Source organism: Bombus impatiens, unplaced genomic scaffold (genome assembly GCF_000188095.3).
Source record: "Bombus impatiens unplaced genomic scaffold, BIMP_2.2 scf_0019, whole genome shotgun sequence".
NCBI classification, from domain to species: domain Eukaryota; kingdom Metazoa; phylum Arthropoda; class Insecta; order Hymenoptera; family Apidae; genus Bombus; species Bombus impatiens.
The window spans coordinates 241838-262581 of NT_176438.1; the positions used below are offsets into that span (position 1 = coordinate 241838).

The following is a 20744-nucleotide window of genomic DNA, read 5'->3' on the forward strand; positions in this document are numbered from 1 at the left end:
AGAAAGTTGCCTATCACGATAATGGATACCATTAAAGCAAACACATGTCTATGTTACTCTTCTCAATCTTTCTTGCATTTAATTCACGTGCACTCTACGTTTACGCTTATTTAAAATAGCACTGTATGATCCATGATATTTCACTAACGATCTCTTTGTTAAACGACCTTACATTCTTACAGAGACACTCACACGAATCTATCATTTTATTTTCAGTGGTGAACGATCGCCGGACAAGCACATGTGAATTATAAACGACGAACGTAGGAGGTTTCGCGGAATCGAAAGGAACCCGACTAACGAATCCGACGAACATCGGTCGTGCGGCTTAAAAGGACAAACCGGCGGAATGAAATCACGAGCGTGATCTCGGACAACGGGCAAGTGGCTTTATCGCTTTGGCAGCGAGGCATCACGTGCTCGTATGCGCCTCTGAAAGGCTGAAAGCTCGGAAAAGCGTGACCACGCGTTCGTTAAACGTCCACGGAGTCGAAGAGGGAAATGTTATAGACAGAGAAGGGAAGCCAGCGTTTAGAGTGGCCCATTTCCCTTATCACGATAAAACGACATAACCGTATAACGCGGTAGTACTTTAGAGGCGACACGAATAGCACGATAGAACACGAAGCACACGGCCAGTGAGCCGAGAGTCGATTCAGGGTGAGTCATTTTCACATACGATCAGTCGGATCGTGGATTGTAGCCGCGATGGATCGAACAACTGTGTGGTCGTTGTTGTCGTTGTCGTTGTCGTCGTTGTCGTTGCCCTTGTCGTCGCCGTCGTCCTGGTCATCGTCGTCGATTGTGTCTCTTTGATTGGCAGAAAAGAAGGAACAGGACTCGAGAACAATCTCTCGAGGAAAATGGACGTGGGTCTGGTCACTCGTGCATCCTTGAATTCTCTGCACATGGGCGATGGCCGAATCGTCTCCCCGAATAGCCTCGACGAGTGGACCTGCTCCAGTTTGCGAGTGAGTGCAACAATTGTTTGCTGATCGTGATCGTGACCGGTAACGTTCAAACGTCGCAAGAAATATCGAATATCCTAGAACGAAAACAACTCCGTCTAACTCTTTCATCTCCGAATACAAATATTTTCTCCCAAATCGAAGATAAGACAAAAATCAGCTGTTTTGAAACGGTTATCTATTTAGTCGTAACATGTGCAAATGTGCATTGTCTGTATATTGGTAATTAGCTTGAAGACGATAGCACAAAATCGTGGAGTAACATAATATTCCTCCTAGTTTTCTAGTAATTTAAAATATTTATGTCTACCACTTGGAACGAAAGGGTTAAACGCGTTGTTTACTCTGCGATTAAACATTTCACTGCATAATAAGCGAGCGATCCTAATTAGAATTATAAATGAATTCTTTTTTATCAGAAAAGGAATACATACACGTATTTAATCATACGTTTCAATCATATATTTCAATTACGACGGTAGTATCATATATATCAGTGTGTGAAGCTGATACGCGCATGAATTAAACCGAGTAGAGTTACTCGTGAGCTTCATTAGAATTCAACGGATGGATATTAAAGTCCCGTGGAAGGACATTTCTAGAAAATTCTATTAATTTCATTCGCGTCTGAAAAATGTTTGTGAAATATTGTTTCGTAGTCGCTGATGATTATATTCGCGATATAAACGAGATAATTAGAGAGCAACGAATTTAATCTAATGTATTTTCACGTAATAGCATTCGGCTCGAAGTCGATATATGTACTTCGACCAAAAGATAATTCGTCTTATTTCCGTATCATTCTAGTCATAAGTAAACATTTCCGCCTGCTTAGCCGTGTTTCATACATTTTGCAAAACATTTCCGACGCGTACGATAATTGAATTATAAGGATGACATTAGGATGAAAGGAGAAGGCCACGGAAGCATTAGTGAACGCGAAAAATCACTATCTAGTAATGTCGCCAAGATTTCCGTGAAATTGCGACTGACTATCGTTGGCTTTATCTATTGAAGACGGGTCTCGATAACTTTTCAACTGCATGCAATCGCTAACGCTAAAAATTAAAGAGTAGTCCGATGTTATATCATGTTTTTTCTCATTCTATTGATTACAAGAAAAAGTTGGATTTTTTCATGGCGAACGATCGTTCGAACAGTTTATTTGTTACAATATCATCGAGCTTATATCAACAACTGCCTTTGATAATCGCAATAGAGAAAAATTTATTCAATCTGGATCACGTCCTTCGTGGTAATTCAATGATGCGAGGAAGCGTTTGATATCGAAGTGTTGCGAGTTTCCAAACTGACGCCATTTTCCTGGCAATCATTAAAACATTTCCTCGTTGAATGATATAGGAATATCAAAGATGATATCATTTTTCGTTATCTATCTTCGTCTTCGTATCCTTCAAATAGAAAAACTATTTCATTTCCCGTCAATCTAGAAGATATATGTAAGTACATACATCTATCATATATTAAGGAATTTAGTTCATAAACAAGTACACGATTATCTTTTCTAAGCGGTCTTATATTCTTGCTAACTTCCAAAACAGTTTACGATGGTCGCGTTATCGACGAGCAACGTTATCGAAAGTTCTAATCTCGCTGCCACTGGAATGCTAAATATTTTCTGATCTCTCCAATCCCTTCACGCAATATCGATTATATCTAAGATTTATGTCGTCCTTGTCTAGTATATTATATTTTGTGCCCAAAAATGAAACTTGGAATCACAACGACTCCCATACTGGAACACTGTTTTTATTTGGAAATTTTTTCAAAAATGATTCTTAATTCACTTAGTACTTCCTGTTAACTTACGCGAAATACCAATTACAGAAACTTCAATTGATTTACAGACTGAAATGTTCTCTTAAGATACTATTGAAATAATTCTAAGAACAACTAACGATATACTGAATCTTTGTTAATTTATGATAATCCTAGAAACGATTATTTACTTTTTAACTTCACTTTTAATTTAACTTTTCTATTAAGCAAAGATATATTATATAAGCCGCTAAAAATTTAATTGAACAAAGAAAACACAAAACAAAAATACTACAAAAGAATAGCAAAACTTCAGTTTTCTCAGATGTGTCAAAATAATAAACAGCACATTGTGATTAAAGATAGCAATAGGTATATTCGCTAAAATCCTCACAAACATATTGCCTATATCGACTATATATATACTGCTAACTCACAATCAATTTAGATACTGTGATCGAGAAACGGAGACAGCAATGTTATGACGATTACACACAAGGAGAATAGGGACAGAGAAAAAGGTGGTCGGGCCCGAGAGATTGAAGATCAATATTCGCCGGACCGGACGAAAGGTTCGCGGGATACGAAAACGCACGCGCGAAATGTAGACGGGAACTCGTTCGTTTCCCGGTGGAGAGAGCCTCGAGAGTTTCGCCTGGCATCGTCGCTTTCCTGCGGCAGGAAACCGTGAAAAGGAGACCCACGCCGTATCGTGCGGAGGCGCGGCTGCGCTCCGCGATACCCGCTACGATTTTTATCGTGCTTTACGAGCCGCATAATTCACGTCAGCTACCGTGATTTTACATCAGACAGCCGGTGACTGTCGGAGATACGCGCACGTTGGTAACGCCGAGTTTTTTGACTCTTCCATCAATGAAATTGTGGCTACTGTGGCTATTGTGGTTTCCGTTCGATATCGAATAATAGTTTCTTTCTTCATAAAAGGATATATACTATTTAATCGTGTCGCGTGAAACCACTATTTATATATAGCAAGTTCTTGGAATATAAAATTACAAGTTGAGAAAGTTTAGAATTGATTTAAGATACTGTCCTGTTTGATAAAACGAAAGGAAGAGGAAGTACCATTTTGACAGAAAGGTGTGATTTTATATAGTGACTTATTTTAAAGATGGTTAATCAAATTCCGATAGTTTATTATTTATCTTTAGTATCTTTAGTTTGTAATATCGTTACTTGTGTTTGCTATAGATTTTTAAACACCTTTTTAAGTTAGTATCTCGCGATGCTGTGTTTCTTCTGTGACGCAGTTACATGTGATTCCATATCGGTCCGAGCGTAGGTAACATCGAAGGATCTTTCTTGTATTTTTCCAGGACTGGAATTTTACTGTGGTCTCTCTTCATTTGTGTCTCAATGTATGTTTACTAAGAGAATAAGAATCGTGTGAGATTTCCATTACTGGTCTTCACTAAATGATATGTAATTGCGTATAGGTACATATATAAAAGTCACGTTCTTCGAAAGATCTATGTGGCAAACACGTGTGATTCTAATTGTAAGATTTATGCGTTGAATGCTATACTCATCTGCGTAAAAAGTGTCGCTGCTACTAATGTACTTTAACTGGTTTTATATTAGAACAACATAAAACGAGTTTTCCTTAAAATCGATAATCTCCTCGATCTTAAGTATTTTTCTTTCTTTTGCCGTGTATTTGCTCATTCATTGTAAATACACAGACGAGTCTCATTTTATACAAACACTTGACAGGAATGGAACATTTGCAACCGTTCGAATACTTACTAATTATCGTTCCCGCTTCTTCTATCTCTGCACATTTACTTTGGTTTCTTGATCGTTATTGTTAATAACTTTAATTAGTCGAATTCTAAGGAACTTCAATTTCTGAGTCATTGGGAAGCTAACGAGGCAATCATGTACTATATCAGGCGTTAAATTTAAATGATCGCGGGTGAAAGTCGATGGAATGCATTGCAAAATGTATATCGCGTACTTGCAGCTATTTCAGTTATTAATCATTATTTTTAACTTAAATGTAATATACTCTCTTTTGCAAACGATGCTTTTTAAAGAAACAGTCATGTTTTCTTTTGGACAAATCATAATTTTTGCTATCAAGTCTTATTTCTATAATAATGTTAGAAAATTAATCAGATCGCTATCGATAAAATATCGTCTTATCAATAATGATGTACCTTGTTTTTTAAATTTCGACGATGCATAGTTTTATCATCAATTTTTATTATAAAAACGTTAGAAAATTAATTAGATAATTATTGATAAAATATCGTTGCGTTGACGGTGATAATGGTTAGCTTATTTAGAAAGCTCAAACAATCGTTCGGCCACACACCGAATACATAATCTGATGTGAGCTTTCACTTTCAGAAACAGTTCAAATACAAGGGCCTAGAGAAGCTATTCACGGTTTACCAAAGGAGGATTCAGTATGGTTATCTGTCGCTCTTCGTACTCTTGCAATTGGCCCTCGGAATCACGTATTGTTTGATTCTGGTTACAATGGTAAGTGAGAAACAGAATATGAAACAATAGGGCGCTCCGTTTCGAAGCTACGTATCCAGTTGTTATCGAGGAACCGCTCTACACTATGAAGAATATATCCTATTAATTAAAACTTCCCCTTTCGTCTTTAATTAGATTATCGCAATACAAATTATTTCAAATAATGATTAAAATCTTCTACAAACAATTGATTCTAGTATCTGTAAAATATCTTACTTATTAAAACATAATGTTGATAGAAAAACAACGATACTTAATTTTCCATATATTACTCATTTTTCACACTAAAAAAAGAAGGCGTACTAAAAACTGCAACTTATCCGATTTAGATTTTCCTCTAAATTCCATCAATAGCATTGCAAATATCGTGCAATTACAATTACTTCTGTATACTCGGGTCACAATTGTAGTTCTTAGTGAATCGATAATCTTCATTGGTAAGGAGTGGCCAGTTTTATTCCTAATAATAGTCACGCACGGGATACATTCAAATTACGTAGAAATTAATCGGTAAAGCTAAAAGTACAGTTGGGCTTTAAGTATTTAGAAAGCGAGAGAGACAAAAGAAGAGACACTAAATTTACTCTACTTTTTCGTAGGTCAGCATAGAGAATTGTGTGCCGGATGTGGTGATCTGCAATCTGGTGAGCGCGCTACTATGCCCGCTAATCGCGATCTCGTTCAGGTCGAAAATTATCGCTAGGAACACCTATTTACCGGTCATGTTGTCCTGCTTGATCGTAGTGCTACTGGTAGTCGGTGACTTGGCCGTTCCCTTGTACTACACCCTCCTCTATAACGACGACATACCACCGATAAGGTAACGCCGATAAGAAAACGGGGAAGTTCCCGGCTAATCATGACAAGGCCACCGTTTAATTATTATTCACAACCTTCGGTTTTCTCATTGGTACAGTCGGCTTTCTGTAACTCGTACTTTGGATTTACTTCCTCAAAACTGTTAGTATGTATAATAATTGCGAAAGATCGACAAAATTGATGTTAATCTCGTTGCGCGAAACATTTTGTAAGAGGTTCCATGAGATAATTCCCTAGGCGGTCGTATCCTCGTTTATCTTTAAATTATCGGTAAATCGTAATGATTTTTTGTGTTAAAAATAGATGTTCCAGAACAGATAAGAAAGCTTGGCTAGTATCATAAATTGTTATCTTTTCATTATTCCACCCAGATCGAGTTAATGAAGTCGCTGGCGTTATATCTTGATACCTTGCATCGTTTATTTCTTGCCCTCCGTTTTTTTTTTTTAGTTCTAATTTGTTTCTTTTATTGTTGTACGTATCCGTTTGAGGATTTGAGAATGAATATAATTAGTAATCGATACCAGGATTAAGCTAATGTGCAATTCTCATTAGCAGATTCCATTTAGCGATCAGTTAATTGCGTTTTACCTTTGCTGCTAATGAATGCACAACCATGAACTTTTATATGCGTTTCGTCTATATACATGTGATTGTGTTTGTTTTTTTTGCAGACCTGCGTACGCGACTCACGCGCTCCTGGCGTGTTACGTTTTCCTGCCTCTTACGGAGAATCTACACGCTTTCGTACTCGGGATCACGGCTACCATATGTTACCTAGCCACTCTCTTGTTAATCACTTACAGAAACACATTCGATTATAGCACAAAGGTAAAAATATCATACGTTTGCTGCTTATTGACGTCGGATCGTTAAAAACTGTATAAATGTATCTTCAAATAGCAGACTGTTCGGAATGATTAAATAATGAGCTGACAGAATGAATTTGTCATTTTGAAAGATAGGTCTTGGTATCTTTCACAGAACAACAGTTAAAATCAAAGTATAAAGAGCTACATTTTTTAAAATTATTTTATTCTCTTGAGTTATCGAAAAATTTTCTATTGCAATATTTTAATTTGATTTATAAATATTTCAGATCGTTACAGACACTATATACTTTGCTTGCGTAAATGGTCTTGGATTGTACTTCAGATTTATGAATGAAATTGTTATCAGACGATCGTTCCTAGATCACCGCAAGTGTGTGGAATCGACACTGCGGTTGAATTATGAGAAAGATCAGGAAGTATGTTTCTATAAACGAGTTTCTTAGAACGTGATTAAGTATTTTCTCATAAAAACGAATAACAATTTTCAGGAGCAACTTACGCGGAGTATATTGCCTCAACATATTGCTGCAAAGATAAAGAAAGATTTTAGGGACATTTTTAGATTTATAGAAGAACATAAAAAACCTCCTCCCAAAGGACGTCCTCACAAGTATGTTTATTCCATAATAAGTAAATATCTTTTATCGCAAAGACTTCAAACTTGCAACAAGTATTATTCATTGGTTTTTAGTGATTTATGCGTCGAAACGCACAACAACGTAAGCATTTTATATGCCGACGTGGTGAATTTTTCTGGACTAACCGTGACATTGCCCGTACGAAAATTAGTAGAGACATTGAACGATTTGTTCGGTAGTTTTGATGAGGCTTCCGAAAGGCATAATGTTCTACGTATCAAATTCTTAGGTGACTGTTACTATTGCGTAAGCGGAGTACCAACTCCGAATTCTCAGCATGCAAAAAACTGCGTAGATTTAGGTAAATTATTTATTTTAAAATATGTATATTCTTATCCATTCTTACCACTTTCACTTCTTAGAAATTTAATAAAGCTTAATTAATTAGGCCTTGATATGATAAAGATCATCAAAGATGTGAGAGCAAAAGTACGTCGCGAGAGCGGTGTGGATGTAAATATGAGAATAGGAGTTCACTCGGGCAACATAATATCGGGAATCCTGGGTAACAACAAGTGGCAGTATGATGTCTGGTCACGCGACGTCGTTATAGCTAACAAAATGGAGCAAACAGGAAAACCCGGAAAGGTTCATGTCACACAGCAAACATTAGACCTCGTGAACGCTAACGAATATGATTGTGTTCCTGTGGAGTCCTTGAATGACGAGGTTCTCAAGAAATACGGAATTCGAAGTTACTTGATAACACCTTCGACTCCAGACCCTCCGTCTACGCAGGTGCGTATTTCCCAGTGGCGTAGGAAGCCCGTGGTAAGCGAATGTGAATGAAAAATTTGTTTACACTTAACAACGTTCGAACAAATTCCTACGCCACTGACAATATCTTCTTAATCGTTGAACGAACTTCCGTCGAGGGTTTCGCATCGTTGACAGGCGAACCATGTTGCAGAACAGCGAGAACACCTTGACAGTCATGCCTCCAAGCACCCCTCCGGTGTCCAACAAGCATTACGTGAGATTCTACGTACGAAGCAGCGTTACTAACGCTGCCTCAAGAAGCAGTAGACGGCTTACTGCTACTATAAATAATCACGTTGATATGTTCGCCGGCTCTTGCAGACGACGTACACACTTTATGGACTCCTGTTTGCGAGATTATCATCTGATGCTCAAAGCCGCAGATGCGGAGATGGAGAATGCTATTAAGAAAATGCCTCTCACCAAGTGGAAGTAAGTACTCGATTTCTGATTCATTCAGCAACTCTGACGCGTTCTATATAAAGTTGAAGATGAATTTTTTTGATGATTTTCTAGGCAATGGTGCAAGTGGGAAGAGATGAATCCAATATTTTTAACATTTCAACAATGGAATTGGGAGATACCGTTTCTGAAAGAACCAGACCCACTGTTCAAATTTTATATCGGTTCCGCTGTTTTCGTTCTGATTTTTATGGGACTCATTTACCTGGTGCCTACATTTTCTCTTTCTAAGTACGTTTTCCTTGCAAGAATATTTATTATTTATACGAATAAGATTGAGAACGTTTTCAACACTCTAATTTATAGGTGGCATTTGAGCACAACGATTAGTTACGCGACAGCGATATTATTTTTGATTGCTTTACTGCCGATAGCTTGGATGCACTTCGCGTGGAACCGATATAAGGACCCACATGATGAACATGAAGGACATATACCGCATCCTCGCAATAAATTATTATGTTTTCTATATCAAACTAGCATAAAGGTTAATATTCTTGTATATCTCATCTCTCATGTGATTTTTATAGTATTGAGTATTATATTATATTTTTTACACTATACTGTAGGTTGTTTGGAGTGCATTCCTCAGGACAGTGCTATACTTGGTAATAACGATAATGCTAGCAACGTGCGCCATGTTTGACATGATTGTAGGTTGACAGTATACATATATACTATGTTAAACATTAGATTATTAATTAAAGTATTCAATTGTTATATAATTTTAGTTTGAATGCAAAAATGTGAATGAGCTTGCAAGTAATAATATAACATCCAGCGTGTTGGATCCTGATGGTACGAAACTTGATTGTGTGGCTACACCTTGGGTAAGATTGTTTAGTAGGTACTTGTATGCTGTAGATTCTCTATTAGCTTAACTTTCCAGAACATCAAACAATGTTTTTAATTTCATTCAACGACTATTTCTAGCAAATGACGCAAACTTGCTCCTTGGCAATTCTGACAAGCTTTCTGTTTTTGAGACTCCACTATATCCTAAAGTTAGTAATAGGCATCGTAATAGTGATATTTTATTCGTGGAATGTTTGGGTGTATCGTTCAAATTTGTTCCAGGTAATTCTAATCAGAGTTTTTTTAATTTGTTAAGGTATTTGTAAGTGAATTAGTGGCAGGTCTTTTTTATTTGCAATTTTTTTCACAGTCAGGCGAAAGATGGAATCCATATTTAGAACCAAGACTGGCTCACATTTTAAGCATAGTTTTCCTTGCCTTTTCGTTGCATCTCATAGATCGTCAGGTGAGCGTATTTAAATTGACAAGAGCATTATTTCTTCAATAATACACTGCTCGTATATATTAACTCGAGTAAAAATTTATTCAGGCAGAATATCTGAGCAGATTGGACTACTTATGGAAACGTCAATTGACCAAGGAACAAGATGAAGCATTTCATACGAGGAACGCTAATAAACTTCTACTCCGTAATATTTTACCAGAACATGTTGGTATGTTAATTTTTAAGTAATATGAAAATGCAATCAATTACGATCGTAATTATATCACGTATAAATTTTATGTAGCGGAGTTCTATTTGAACATGAACAGAACAGAAGAAAACGAGCCCTATCACGAAGCTCATAATAACGTGGCCGTCATGTTTGCTTCATTAACGGATGTATCCATTGATGGAAGTAATACTCTGGCAGATCTAAATGAGATCATATGTGAATTTGACAAATTATTATTTGAGCCATGCTACGTTTGTCGAATTGAGAAAATCAAAATTGCTGGTAAATGAATAGAACGAAAATAAGAATTTTTAAAACGCGTTGTAAAGACATAATGGAAGAACGTTACGATTGTCTTAGGTACCACCTATATGGCAGCTTGTGGATTAGAAGCCGGTCGACGAGATTCGATGCGTAGCACAGTAAGCGAGGAAAATTTCAATGACAATGTGGTAAAAGTTATGGCTCAGTTCGCAGCCGAGATGATGGCAGTACTAGATAAATTGAAGAGGAAATCTTTTTACACGTCGAAACCTTATAGGTACATATTTATGTCTGTATAAATCTGTATTCATTTATCTGAATTGTTTATGAAAATAAAATATTTTTTCAGACTAAGAATTGGAATATCACATGGCGAAGTAACAGCAGGAGTAGTAGGCGCTCAAAAGCCATTGTATGATATCTGGGGTGATGCTGTGAACATGGCATCGAGAATGGATACGACAGGTGTTCCAGGAAAAATACAGGTTCGATTAAAACTAAATTTTAGCTTAAAGAAGTATATTTTTTTATTCGATTTGGATAACGATCATTTACATAGGTTACGGCAGAGACTGCAGCTGTTCTTGAACAGCAAGATGTTAAGTGTCACCTTCGAGGAGAAACGTATGTCAAACCGAAAGGATTCGTTACAACATACTTTGTTGGTATCGACGATAACCGACAACTTCAAAGAGCGGATTCTATCGAGGAGACTAGTCTGTGATCGAAACGCTCTGATCAATTATTGTGGTCATAATGTGAAAAGTGAGATATTAGGTATCTAAGTGAACATATAGAGACACAAGAGAAAAACCAAAGAAAATTTAAAAGACCAAAGAATCGAGGGAAAAGAACGCAATCAATGACTGCGTCACTATGTGGAATACCTCAAATTATTCAATCGATTACACGTGTGAAGTATGTTTACAATTATATGCCATAAGGCCGATTATCGACAAAATGATATATGCATCATTATTACAAATCGAAGATGATAATTTTAATAGCATTTTTTTACATAGAGAAATTGAAAATGATTTTACATGATCATTATATATGTAAAAACAGCTTTATACATAGTAGTATACATTTGAAATATCTTCTATTAGCGTTTTCCAATTTGTAAACAAATTCATTTACGTGAAAGATGTTTTACGTGAAAATCTATTAACGCTATACTTTATTTCATTCGGCCATTTGAATATTCATATTGTAAATAAGTAAAATAATTTCCAAATGGTGATCTTGGAAAACGCTATCCTAAACAATGCACAACCCATTGAAAGTATGAAGGTCTTGTAATTGATGATAAAAATATTTTCAAGAGTGACTCTTTGCAAATGACAATTCGAAAGATAATCAAAAGGACAAGAATATAACATTTTATTTATATTGATGCATGCGAATGATAATGATGTTCTTTAGCTGTATGTTAAATGTACATACAATGCTCCGCATCTGATTAACAAAAAGGTAGCTAGTTTGAAATATTTATTGACATAGGTTTTTCCAGGGTCATGACAATGGGCGAATGTTTTGAAAATTGATGTACTTATAAACGTATTTTCACGATGTTCACTGTAAAGCTAAAAACATTTCATAATATCAAAGATGTTCATAAGTTTCAAAACTCAGCCTTGAAATACCTGGACAGCTTTAAGTTCTATTTCATTTATGTCGAACACTAAATTTTCGTTTAAATACGATCATGCGATGATATCACAACCTCATTATTAATTTGTTTCCAGGCATAGCTTAAATATTTTGTGAAAATTCTTAATAAGTAATTAAACAAATCGGGGTGGAATTTTCATTATATAAAGGTTATTGCTTTTTAGCGACTAAGCAAAATGGTTAATAGAAATATAAAGTCGCCCCGCAAATCGCGAATCTAAACACATAAGAGATTCGTGTTTAATGAATAAGTAAAAATAATTCTTGTCACGTAATATCAATGGATTTTTACAATAATGCCTACGAACTATGCCCAAATCATTATGTTCGCTTTACGAATCGTTCCAGTAGAACAGATACGGCAATTTTTTAAATATATCATTTCTTCCTTAATTTATGAACCACACATTTTATAAACTGAGCTCCCCATCCTGGTTATAAGTAGAACTATGAATTTATTTTTCTATCGACTATATTATTAGCGTGACAAACGCTGCTTTCTTTCTTTGTAAATATTTTTGTATATATTTTTTAAATATTAAAAATAACGACCAATGTGATTGAAATAAAGTATTTATTACTACATACACAAGGTGCAAACGTAATTTATAAACAAACAAACGTAAAAGAGCATTATAACAGATATCTATATATACAATCCAATAAAACTCTTAATATTGAACTCTTTATATCTCTATTGTATTATAGTTTTCCCTTATATAAGTTTTTAATCTCGTGATATCTTACCCCGTTCTATTGTTCTTTTTTCTTCGTTTATTATTTTTTTATAGTCATACATATTCTTAGTTTTTTAGCACTATAGTTTTCTATTTCTGTCGGAACGAGATCTTGAGATAAAGAATATTACCCATAGCAACAGTATAATTAGGAGATATTTTTATTAAAACGGAAATTACTAATTATCAACTGTATAAGAAGTTTTTCATTTCAATACAAAGAATATTAAAGAGGTCATGCATCTATTTTATTAAATCAATTTCTTTGATACCAACCCTTAATATTCTTACATTTTTATATAGCAGTTTTTAAGATTTTCTTACGGTTATCGCGTTCGACTTTTCATTTTTAAAATCTACGAGGACAGTTTTCCACAGTAGGATCGGACTATAGATATTTATAAAATTAAATTTTAATTAACTTATAGTAACAATATTTTTTAGTAATTATTAATAAGTTCTAATTAGTAGAAAAACTAATTCCTCCATCCATAAAAGGGTTAAAAAGCATAGTAGTAATAACATACGTTTTATACGATTCATTAATTACATGCATGCATGTTTTATGAATTTTTCCTTTATATATATTAAAATAATTCGCCAATTTTTCAGCAAATGGCTACGGTGGTTTCACATACGTAATGGCCTTGTTTTTTCGATCGGGAGTGACGTTTATTTATCTCGATACAATTCGTGTGCAGGATTACGTATACACCGTGACAGATGGTGACACTGACGACTATATTCATTCAGACTTGGCTTAGGGTTTATCGATTTACTCGAAGTTTTAGAGCTTCGCATAGTGAACTTGGTTTATTTCGAGCAACAACAAAAAGGTCGATGCGTGCGAAGTCTTTTCATTAGAGAAATCGTTAATTTTTCGACGGTAACCGTATGAGTCATCTTGAAAACAGATCATACTTGCTGGTCATTTTGTTGACAACAGTGGAATAAGATAGACAGATAACAATTCTTTACCATTTTTTACGTTTGAACTGTCATCGTATCATCTGTGATTTTCTACAAAACCTGGAGTTCTCTGATTCACGCGCCGAAAAACTGGACAGGAGAATAAGTAATCATAATCTTTTTTATCCCGAAGGATATTACCTTCAAATCGAATCCTGTGTGCCTCTAGAGTAAATTACGAAAGTGATTTTTTATTGCGAATGATTATCTTAATGCGTTAATCAATGAGGATATAACCTCTAAGAAGGAGGTTACTGTCACACATAAAGAATAATTAAAGATTGCTTGTAGAAAACGTTGTAAGTGCCAAGAAACAAGTTTTTCAAGAGAGAAAAATAAGTTATGCATTAATGTAGTCCAAATTCATGAAAGAGAAAAGTATATCCATAGAAAACCCTGTATGTGCCACCTCTTAATTGTAAAGAAAACTCAATGTTCCATTCACTTACATAGGTGGCATGAACAAAAGCCAAAAAACAATTAATTAATGTTTATTGACGCTTATATTTTCTTCTATAGTGGCGGCACTATGATATCATCCTCTAGCATTATTAGTAACTATTTAGAAAGGAAAAGTACACTTGAATTCTATATTACAGTATTCAAAATTAAAATTATTCAATCTTGGCACCTACAGTGTTTTCTACAAGTACTGTTCAATCGCATTTTAATATATTTCTAATCTTGTTTAAGTAATATAAAAGTCAACATGGATATTGGCTTTTCGTCATACCACAATGGTGGACCCGCAAGGGAACAAGATTTTGGCAGATTATCGCAGACAATTGGAACGTCAATTTTGAAGATATCTCAAAATGGTAAATATATGAACTTTCTTTGTTGAAAGATATATTCAATATTCATTTTGATTTCTGTTTGACAGTATCTTCCATGCAAAAGATGGTTAATCAATTGGGTAGCTCTACAGACTCTCAAGAGCTACGGAATCAATTGTAAGTTGTTATCAAGAAGTGTTAATCAATTGTATTCTATGAATGCATATTTAATATAATGTATTTTTTAGGCATCAAATACAACATTATACACAACAGCTGGCAAAAGATACTAGTGTGCATCTTAGAGACTTGGCTATATTGGCTAATAATTCAGGATCTACCAGTCCTGGTGAACAGAGACAGCGTAAAATGCAAAGGGAACGTTTGCAAGATGAATTTACAAGTGCATTAAATTCTTTCCAAGTATGTTTACTTTGTTATTTTACCGTGTATATTTATTTACATTATTAGGAAACACAATAGAGGAACATTATGATATAGCGAAGCATCATGTATTTCTAATTTGTTTTATTCAGCAAATTTCCTTAGCAGGGTGGCCTGTAGCCCACATACCATATGTGGCAGTGGCACACGTTCGTGAAAATTTGTTTGTTAGAAATCGGTCATTGTTCGTTTTCATGATAGTTTTCATGATAGATAGCAAAGTATTATACAATTATATCCCAAAGGGTCTTCTAGGATTTAGATGCTCGTTACCGAGCATAACGGTTCTTGGTACTTCGTAGTGCTATTACCCTGTTGGCAAGCCACTATGTAATGGTCACCAACTCCTTCACCCCTGCTTCAAGACAGATCACACTACGGAGGGTCACGGACCACACACGACGAATGGTCATTTATCTATCACTCATAGCAACTCATACTCATAGTCATAATCTTTCGTTAGTTAGTCTTCATTATCATTCATAGTTACTTTAGTTAATTAGCAGTTATAGTTGTTTGTTGAAATACATGATTTTTAGTCTTCAACATGGAGTGTTCTTTCGAATCGTTTTATATTAGTCGGCATATCACACGCAAAATTCAATAAAGTCCGAACGACTCACAAAGATCAACCGCGGGGAATAAGTATATATAAATTAACTCTTTTAGGCAGTGCAAAGGCTTGCAGCCTCTAAAGAGAAGGAAATGGTTAGAAAAGCAAAAGCAAGTGCAGGTATTGCTCCATTCGGAGAGAAGAAACAAGAGACATTAATAGAGTTACAAGATAGCAGAACTCAGAAGCAAATACAGCAACAGCAGTTAAAAGAGGAACAAAACTTACGAATGTTGGAAGAACAAGAAGCAAGTATAAAACAGTTGGAGGTACATTTCTTTACTTTAATGATATGTTATGAATTTTCTGAGCCGATACTATAATGATTTATTTATTTTGCAGGATAATATTAGTGACATCAATCAAATTTTCAAAGATCTTGGTGCTTTAGTATATGATCAAAGAGAAGTCATTGATTCTATAGAGGCTTCTGTTGAAAGAACAGAAGTATCTGTCCACGAAGCTTCTTCACATGTAAGACAAGCAACTATGTATAAAAATAAACTACGCAAGAAAAAATGCATACTCGTTCTTATTGGAGCAGTCGTGCTGTCTATATTAATTGGAATCATTGCTTGGCAAAGCTCTTAAAGTATTTGATGGTACAAAATGACGGTAAAAGACGTAGCTGCACTGCATCTTAATTGCAAGGTACCATACTTGGTGTATTTTCTGAAAAATCTCCTAATTTAATTAAAGTCGCTTTACGAATATGAGGGAAGAGTAGTACTATCAATCAATGGAAGTGAACGTAATGGAAAAAACTTGCATCGTACTATATCTTACTAATAACATTCTTATAATTGTGATAATAAATGGTGCAAGATCTATTTTACGAATAAGATGTGCAACGGCAAGTCTAAGACTGCCCAGTCCATTTGTACGTTTCATTACTCAATGTGTAATATTAGTGCATAAATATATATATAAAAAAGAAAAATATATAAATATATACGTATATACGTATATAGGTCTATTCATGATATAGTTGTGATCAATAATTTCACATTATTTTATGGATTATAATATGTGAATATAGAGATTCATTTTGAACGATGCCAGCCTGCATTTTGAAAACTGAATCTCGCGTGAATTGTGTGAATCGGTAAAGAGTGAATGTATCGGTATAATCATCATATAGTATGCAAATTGCGAACATACAACAGAGATTGTTCTTATTTCATTAAGATTAACAAAACATTAAGTAAACATTAAGATAAAAAAAAAATCAATGCGGATATTATGAAACAGCAGAGTATATGAATGAAAAATCAATGTAAGTTAATTGTATTATATTTAAGAATGTTGATTTATTTTAGCCAAAATGTAATAAATCATGTAAAATGAAGTACATATATCAAATTTGAACAAAATGATTTATTATTACTGAATTTAACAATCATTAAATTATTTTAAGACAAATTTTTACTTTGTTTTATATTTGATTAATGTAATATTAAAAGTATATATTAAATCATCTTATGTATTAAAAAATTTACTTTAATCTTCAGTCTATCATTTTATACATATTACAATACATGTGTAGGATTTACGATGATTTCCGCGTGCTGATAGGAATACCAAACAGGGCTTCGCGCTGCACAGATAATGCTGTTATAACGAGTTCATTAAATGCCAATAAGATTAGTGATAGAAGTTCGCAAATAGTACGCGAGTACTATAGTAGTTAGTCTTGTACAAAAGAATAATTTATAATGTCGAAAGAAATCATAACATTAATTATGCTGTTTAATGATTATTCATAACAAAAGGAAAAGCATGTGTTGCGAATATCAAGTTTCGAGGCAGAAGAAGGAAGAACAAAGGACGTCGTTGATAGGCGCAATGCTTTTGTGAAAAAGCGTTTATTCTTGGCACCGTTCAAGCGTCTGCTTGTGCCTGCCATGTCACGGTACTGGTGAGTTCTGGGAGTTGGCGCCAGCGGCAGGACGCCTCTATGTAAAAAATATTAATTGAAATAAAATGCGTGTCATATCGTTTCATATCGAAATGTGATGCGACTCATCGATTGTGTGTACATATGTACTTAATACTTACTTTACTACTTACATATACATGTATATGTACATGCTATCTATGTAAGTATTCACCAGTTATATCCGTGTCGTTCGACGGTTTACGTCTATGTTCACGCAATATGGAAGTGCATTAATTGTTTTGTTTGACATTTGCGCTTCTAAATTAAATATATCGAAATAATAAAAAAGAACGCGTACCAGACAGAAGTTTTAAAAATATAATGTTGAAGCACATTTTTGGTGTAACTACGATTGTATTAATATGTTTGTCAGGATCTGAGGTTAGGTTATTAACATAGAAAATAGCAAAATCTAATTGTCATGATACATAATCCCTACAAACGAATTACAGGCGCAATATGATGATAAACGGTGCAAATGCATTTGTCCTAGTCTTCCATCCGTTATAAATACAACACAATCGTCGTCAGAACGAAAAACATATATTATAAATGTTCCACCTTCTGAATGGTAATTGAAATTCCTAATACTTAATTAAGAAGCTTAATCCCATATATGTAACATGCATAAGTTATCAATGTTATTTTTATGTAACTTCATATAAATTTTAATCTGCAGTAAATGTGAAAATGTTGTATTATCAAAAGTGGGAGATCAGTTGAAAGGTAAAGAAGAAATTTTTTGTTCACGATGTGATTGTAAATATGAAAACAGGAATACTACCATTATCAAAGTAAGTCTTTTTACTATTTCTCATTTAGTAGAAAGTTTATAAAGTAATTTGTCTTTTCAGATAGTAGTGATACTTGTTATTTGGGTTATATCTCTGTTAGTAATTTATATGTTATTTTTGATTTGCCTGGATCCATTGTTAAATAAAAGAATTCATAAAGCTTCAACAAATATTGGCTATCATGAACACAATAATGAAGATGTAAGTTAATATGGTTTATTATATACATTAAAGTCTAAAATATCAGATGTTTAGTTTGATATGTTATGGTTATTTAAACCATCTTTGTTTTAATAGGATGATTCCTCAACAGCTCCTGGAACATTTCATGCCATGGGCGAAAGAGGTAATGTTTTAAATCGTGTCGGTCATCAACAAGATAAATGGAAACGTCAAGTTCGTGAACAGAGACGTAACATTTACGATCGGCATACTATGCTTAATTAAAGTGTACAATTCTGTTTATAGAAGGAATTAAATATAATAAATAACAATACAAAGGCTGTGACATTTATTTGATGGCATTTACAGTTCTGTATATGTAATTTTTTCAGAGTATCTTACATATAAATATGTTTAATTCCTTATATGAAATGATAAAAGTAAACAATTGAGATATTTGTAAATGCTAACAAATCTGATTATGGATGCTATATTGATATTACATCAAATACATAACTAGTGATTTCTAAATTCTTTGAGTAGTGTATCAAACAGTAAAGTATTAAAGTGTATTATTTCTATTGGTAAGTGTATATATATTTTTATGAAATATTTATTTAAAAATAAATTGAACTATTTTACAGCCTGATATTCATGAATTGTTACATAAATAATTTTAGTACATTACTTTCCATAGCATGAGTAATACTCAATTTGTAGAAAATCAATACAATTTTACTTGTTTAGATCAATTCACAATCATTCAAAATTTGAATATGAAATTATTTAACATTATTTGGACACTGCAGACGAGTCTTTATCACGTAATACATCTTCAAAAATGTTTTTGAGTGTATCATACAATGTTAAAACTAATGCTCCACCAGTACCTCTGAGAATATTTGACAGTGAACCTTTAAAAAAAGCACCAACACCTTCTGCCTTGGCTGTTTTGATCCAACAATCTAATGTATTTTTATACATGATTTCTCTTTTACTACGTCCTGATTGCATCATCATACGTCTTCTAACTGTATCAAAAGGGTATGACATAACTCCAGCCACTGTTGTTACTACCTGTAAATAATATTACATTTGAAAGTTCGAAAATAATCTTAAAGTAATAAAAAATGACTTACTTGCGCAATTAAAAAGGTAATATGTAGGGGAGTATTTTTTGGATCAGGAAGCATGTTTTTTGTCGTATCATAAAGACCGAAATAAGTAGCTCTATAAATAATAATTCCTTGAACGCTTACATTAAACCCTCGATATAAACCAATAAGGCCATCTGTCTTGAAAATTTTTACTATACAGTCACCCAGACCTTTGAATTCCCTTTTATCTCCTTGTCCAATATCTGCAGCCAATCTGCAAAGTATATTATTATTACATTATCGAGAGCTACATAAAGATAAATGTATTACCTTGTACGTGCAAAATCAAGTGGATACACAAATAAAAGAGATGTTGCTCCAGCAGCTCCACCAGAAGCCAAATTTCCAGCAAACTGTCTCCAAAATGCATCTTTTGGAACACCTTCCAAGAATATAGCTTTGAATTTGTCTTTAAATGCAAAATTTAAAGCTTGAGTTGGGAAATATCTAATTACATTAGCTAAATTTCCTCTCCAAAAACTAAGAAATCCAGTTTCTTTCGGTATACGTATAAATGCATCCATCATTCCTAATAAAATGAAAATTATGGTAAACCATAAAAATATTATTTTATTTTGTATTGAGAAACATACCTTTGTACCGATCTTCTGGTCTTATTTGTTTTGAAGTATGTTGAACTTGGAGTAATAATTTTACCCTTTCTAATGGTGCTACTGCAGTTTTTGATACAGCTGCAGATATCCCACCAGCTAAAAAATCTATTATAAATGACTTGTATGCATCCATATTATAAATTTTTTAAGACATGTCTTTAGAGATAAATTTCAGTTTACAAAGATAAAATTAGTTGAAATTAGGGATCATAATGGTAACACAATTTCATAGATTAAATAATTTTATGTTTATTTCGACATAAAACATATCTTCATTATATTGAAACTATTATAAATAAATATTAACCCACATATGTCATGAGCTTTTTTACAATGGTTTAGTTTGTAACTTCTATTGTTTTT

At 34.0% G+C, this 20744-nt stretch overlaps 4 protein-coding genes and 2 long non-coding RNA genes across 12 annotated transcripts; 3 read left to right on the forward strand and 3 right to left on the reverse strand.

Moving 5' to 3' along the window:
* Positions 1 to 863: 863 nt before the first annotated feature.
* On the forward strand, positions 864 to 12855 carry LOC100740483 (adenylate cyclase type 2). 4 transcript variants are annotated; one of them, XM_003484672.3, is made up of 20 exons: positions 864 to 971; positions 5121 to 5255; positions 5855 to 6075; positions 6749 to 6905; positions 7174 to 7323; positions 7396 to 7517; positions 7599 to 7846; positions 7934 to 8283; positions 8456 to 8736; positions 8821 to 8997; positions 9073 to 9253; positions 9336 to 9419; positions 9498 to 9596; positions 9700 to 9843; positions 9932 to 10027; positions 10112 to 10235; positions 10311 to 10520; positions 10599 to 10779; positions 10852 to 10987; positions 11062 to 12855. In XM_003484672.3, exons 1-20 carry the CDS (start codon positions 864 to 866, stop codon positions 11224 to 11226), a joined length of 3369 nt encoding a protein of 1122 aa, XP_003484720.1. In that variant the 3' UTR covers positions 11227 to 12855. The 4 variants fall into 4 exon arrangements, with proteins under 4 accessions (XP_003484720.1, XP_024220655.1, XP_012238001.1 ...); XM_024364887.2 differs by lacking the exon at positions 864 to 971 and adding an exon at positions 3454 to 3590 and having other exon boundaries at positions 11062 to 11226; XM_012382578.3 differs by lacking the exon at positions 864 to 971 and adding an exon at positions 3708 to 3848 and having other exon boundaries at positions 11062 to 11226.
* Positions 2045 to 3277, reverse strand: LOC112212138. Its single transcript, XR_002945928.2, has 2 exons — positions 3185 to 3277; positions 2045 to 2380 (listed from the first exon to the last, which is right to left on the reverse strand). It is a non-coding gene; the product is annotated as an uncharacterized LOC112212138 (long non-coding RNA).
* On the reverse strand, positions 3505 to 6876 carry LOC117151214. Its single transcript, XR_004460972.1, has 2 exons — positions 6751 to 6876; positions 3505 to 4135 (listed from the first exon to the last, which is right to left on the reverse strand). It is a non-coding gene; the product is annotated as an uncharacterized LOC117151214 (long non-coding RNA).
* Positions 12856 to 13525: 670 nt separating the features above from the next.
* LOC100740603 (syntaxin-7) lies at positions 13526 to 16908 on the forward strand. Of its 4 annotated transcripts, none has more exons than XM_012383041.3 (6): positions 13526 to 14181; positions 14576 to 14700; positions 14766 to 14835; positions 14907 to 15081; positions 15772 to 15984; positions 16058 to 16306. In XM_012383041.3, the coding sequence occupies exons 2-6, from the start codon at positions 14592 to 14594 to the stop codon at positions 16304 to 16306; spliced, it is 816 nt and encodes a 271-aa protein (XP_012238464.1). In that variant the 5' UTR covers positions 13526 to 14181; positions 14576 to 14591. The 4 variants fall into 4 exon arrangements, with proteins under 4 accessions (XP_012238464.1, XP_012238479.1, XP_003484721.1 ...); XM_012383056.3 differs by having other exon boundaries at positions 13526 to 13994; XM_003484673.4 differs by having other exon boundaries at positions 13526 to 13988.
* A 902-nt stretch (positions 16909 to 17810) lies between these two features.
* Positions 17811 to 19198, forward strand: LOC100740726 (uncharacterized protein CG1161). The gene is made up of 5 exons (XM_003484674.4): positions 17811 to 18035; positions 18107 to 18225; positions 18334 to 18448; positions 18509 to 18649; positions 18746 to 19198. Exons 1-5 carry the CDS (start codon positions 17976 to 17978, stop codon positions 18893 to 18895), a joined length of 585 nt encoding a protein of 194 aa, XP_003484722.1. The 5' UTR covers positions 17811 to 17975; the 3' UTR covers positions 18896 to 19198.
* A 61-nt stretch (positions 19199 to 19259) lies between these two features.
* On the reverse strand, positions 19260 to 20686 carry LOC100746523 (ADP,ATP carrier protein-like). Its single transcript, XM_003484641.3, has 4 exons — positions 20361 to 20686; positions 20038 to 20296; positions 19750 to 19981; positions 19260 to 19687 (listed from the first exon to the last, which is right to left on the reverse strand). Exons 1-4 carry the CDS (start codon positions 20512 to 20514, stop codon positions 19403 to 19405), a joined length of 930 nt encoding a protein of 309 aa, XP_003484689.1. The 5' UTR covers positions 20515 to 20686; the 3' UTR covers positions 19260 to 19402.
* Positions 20687 to 20744: the final 58 nt, after the last annotated feature.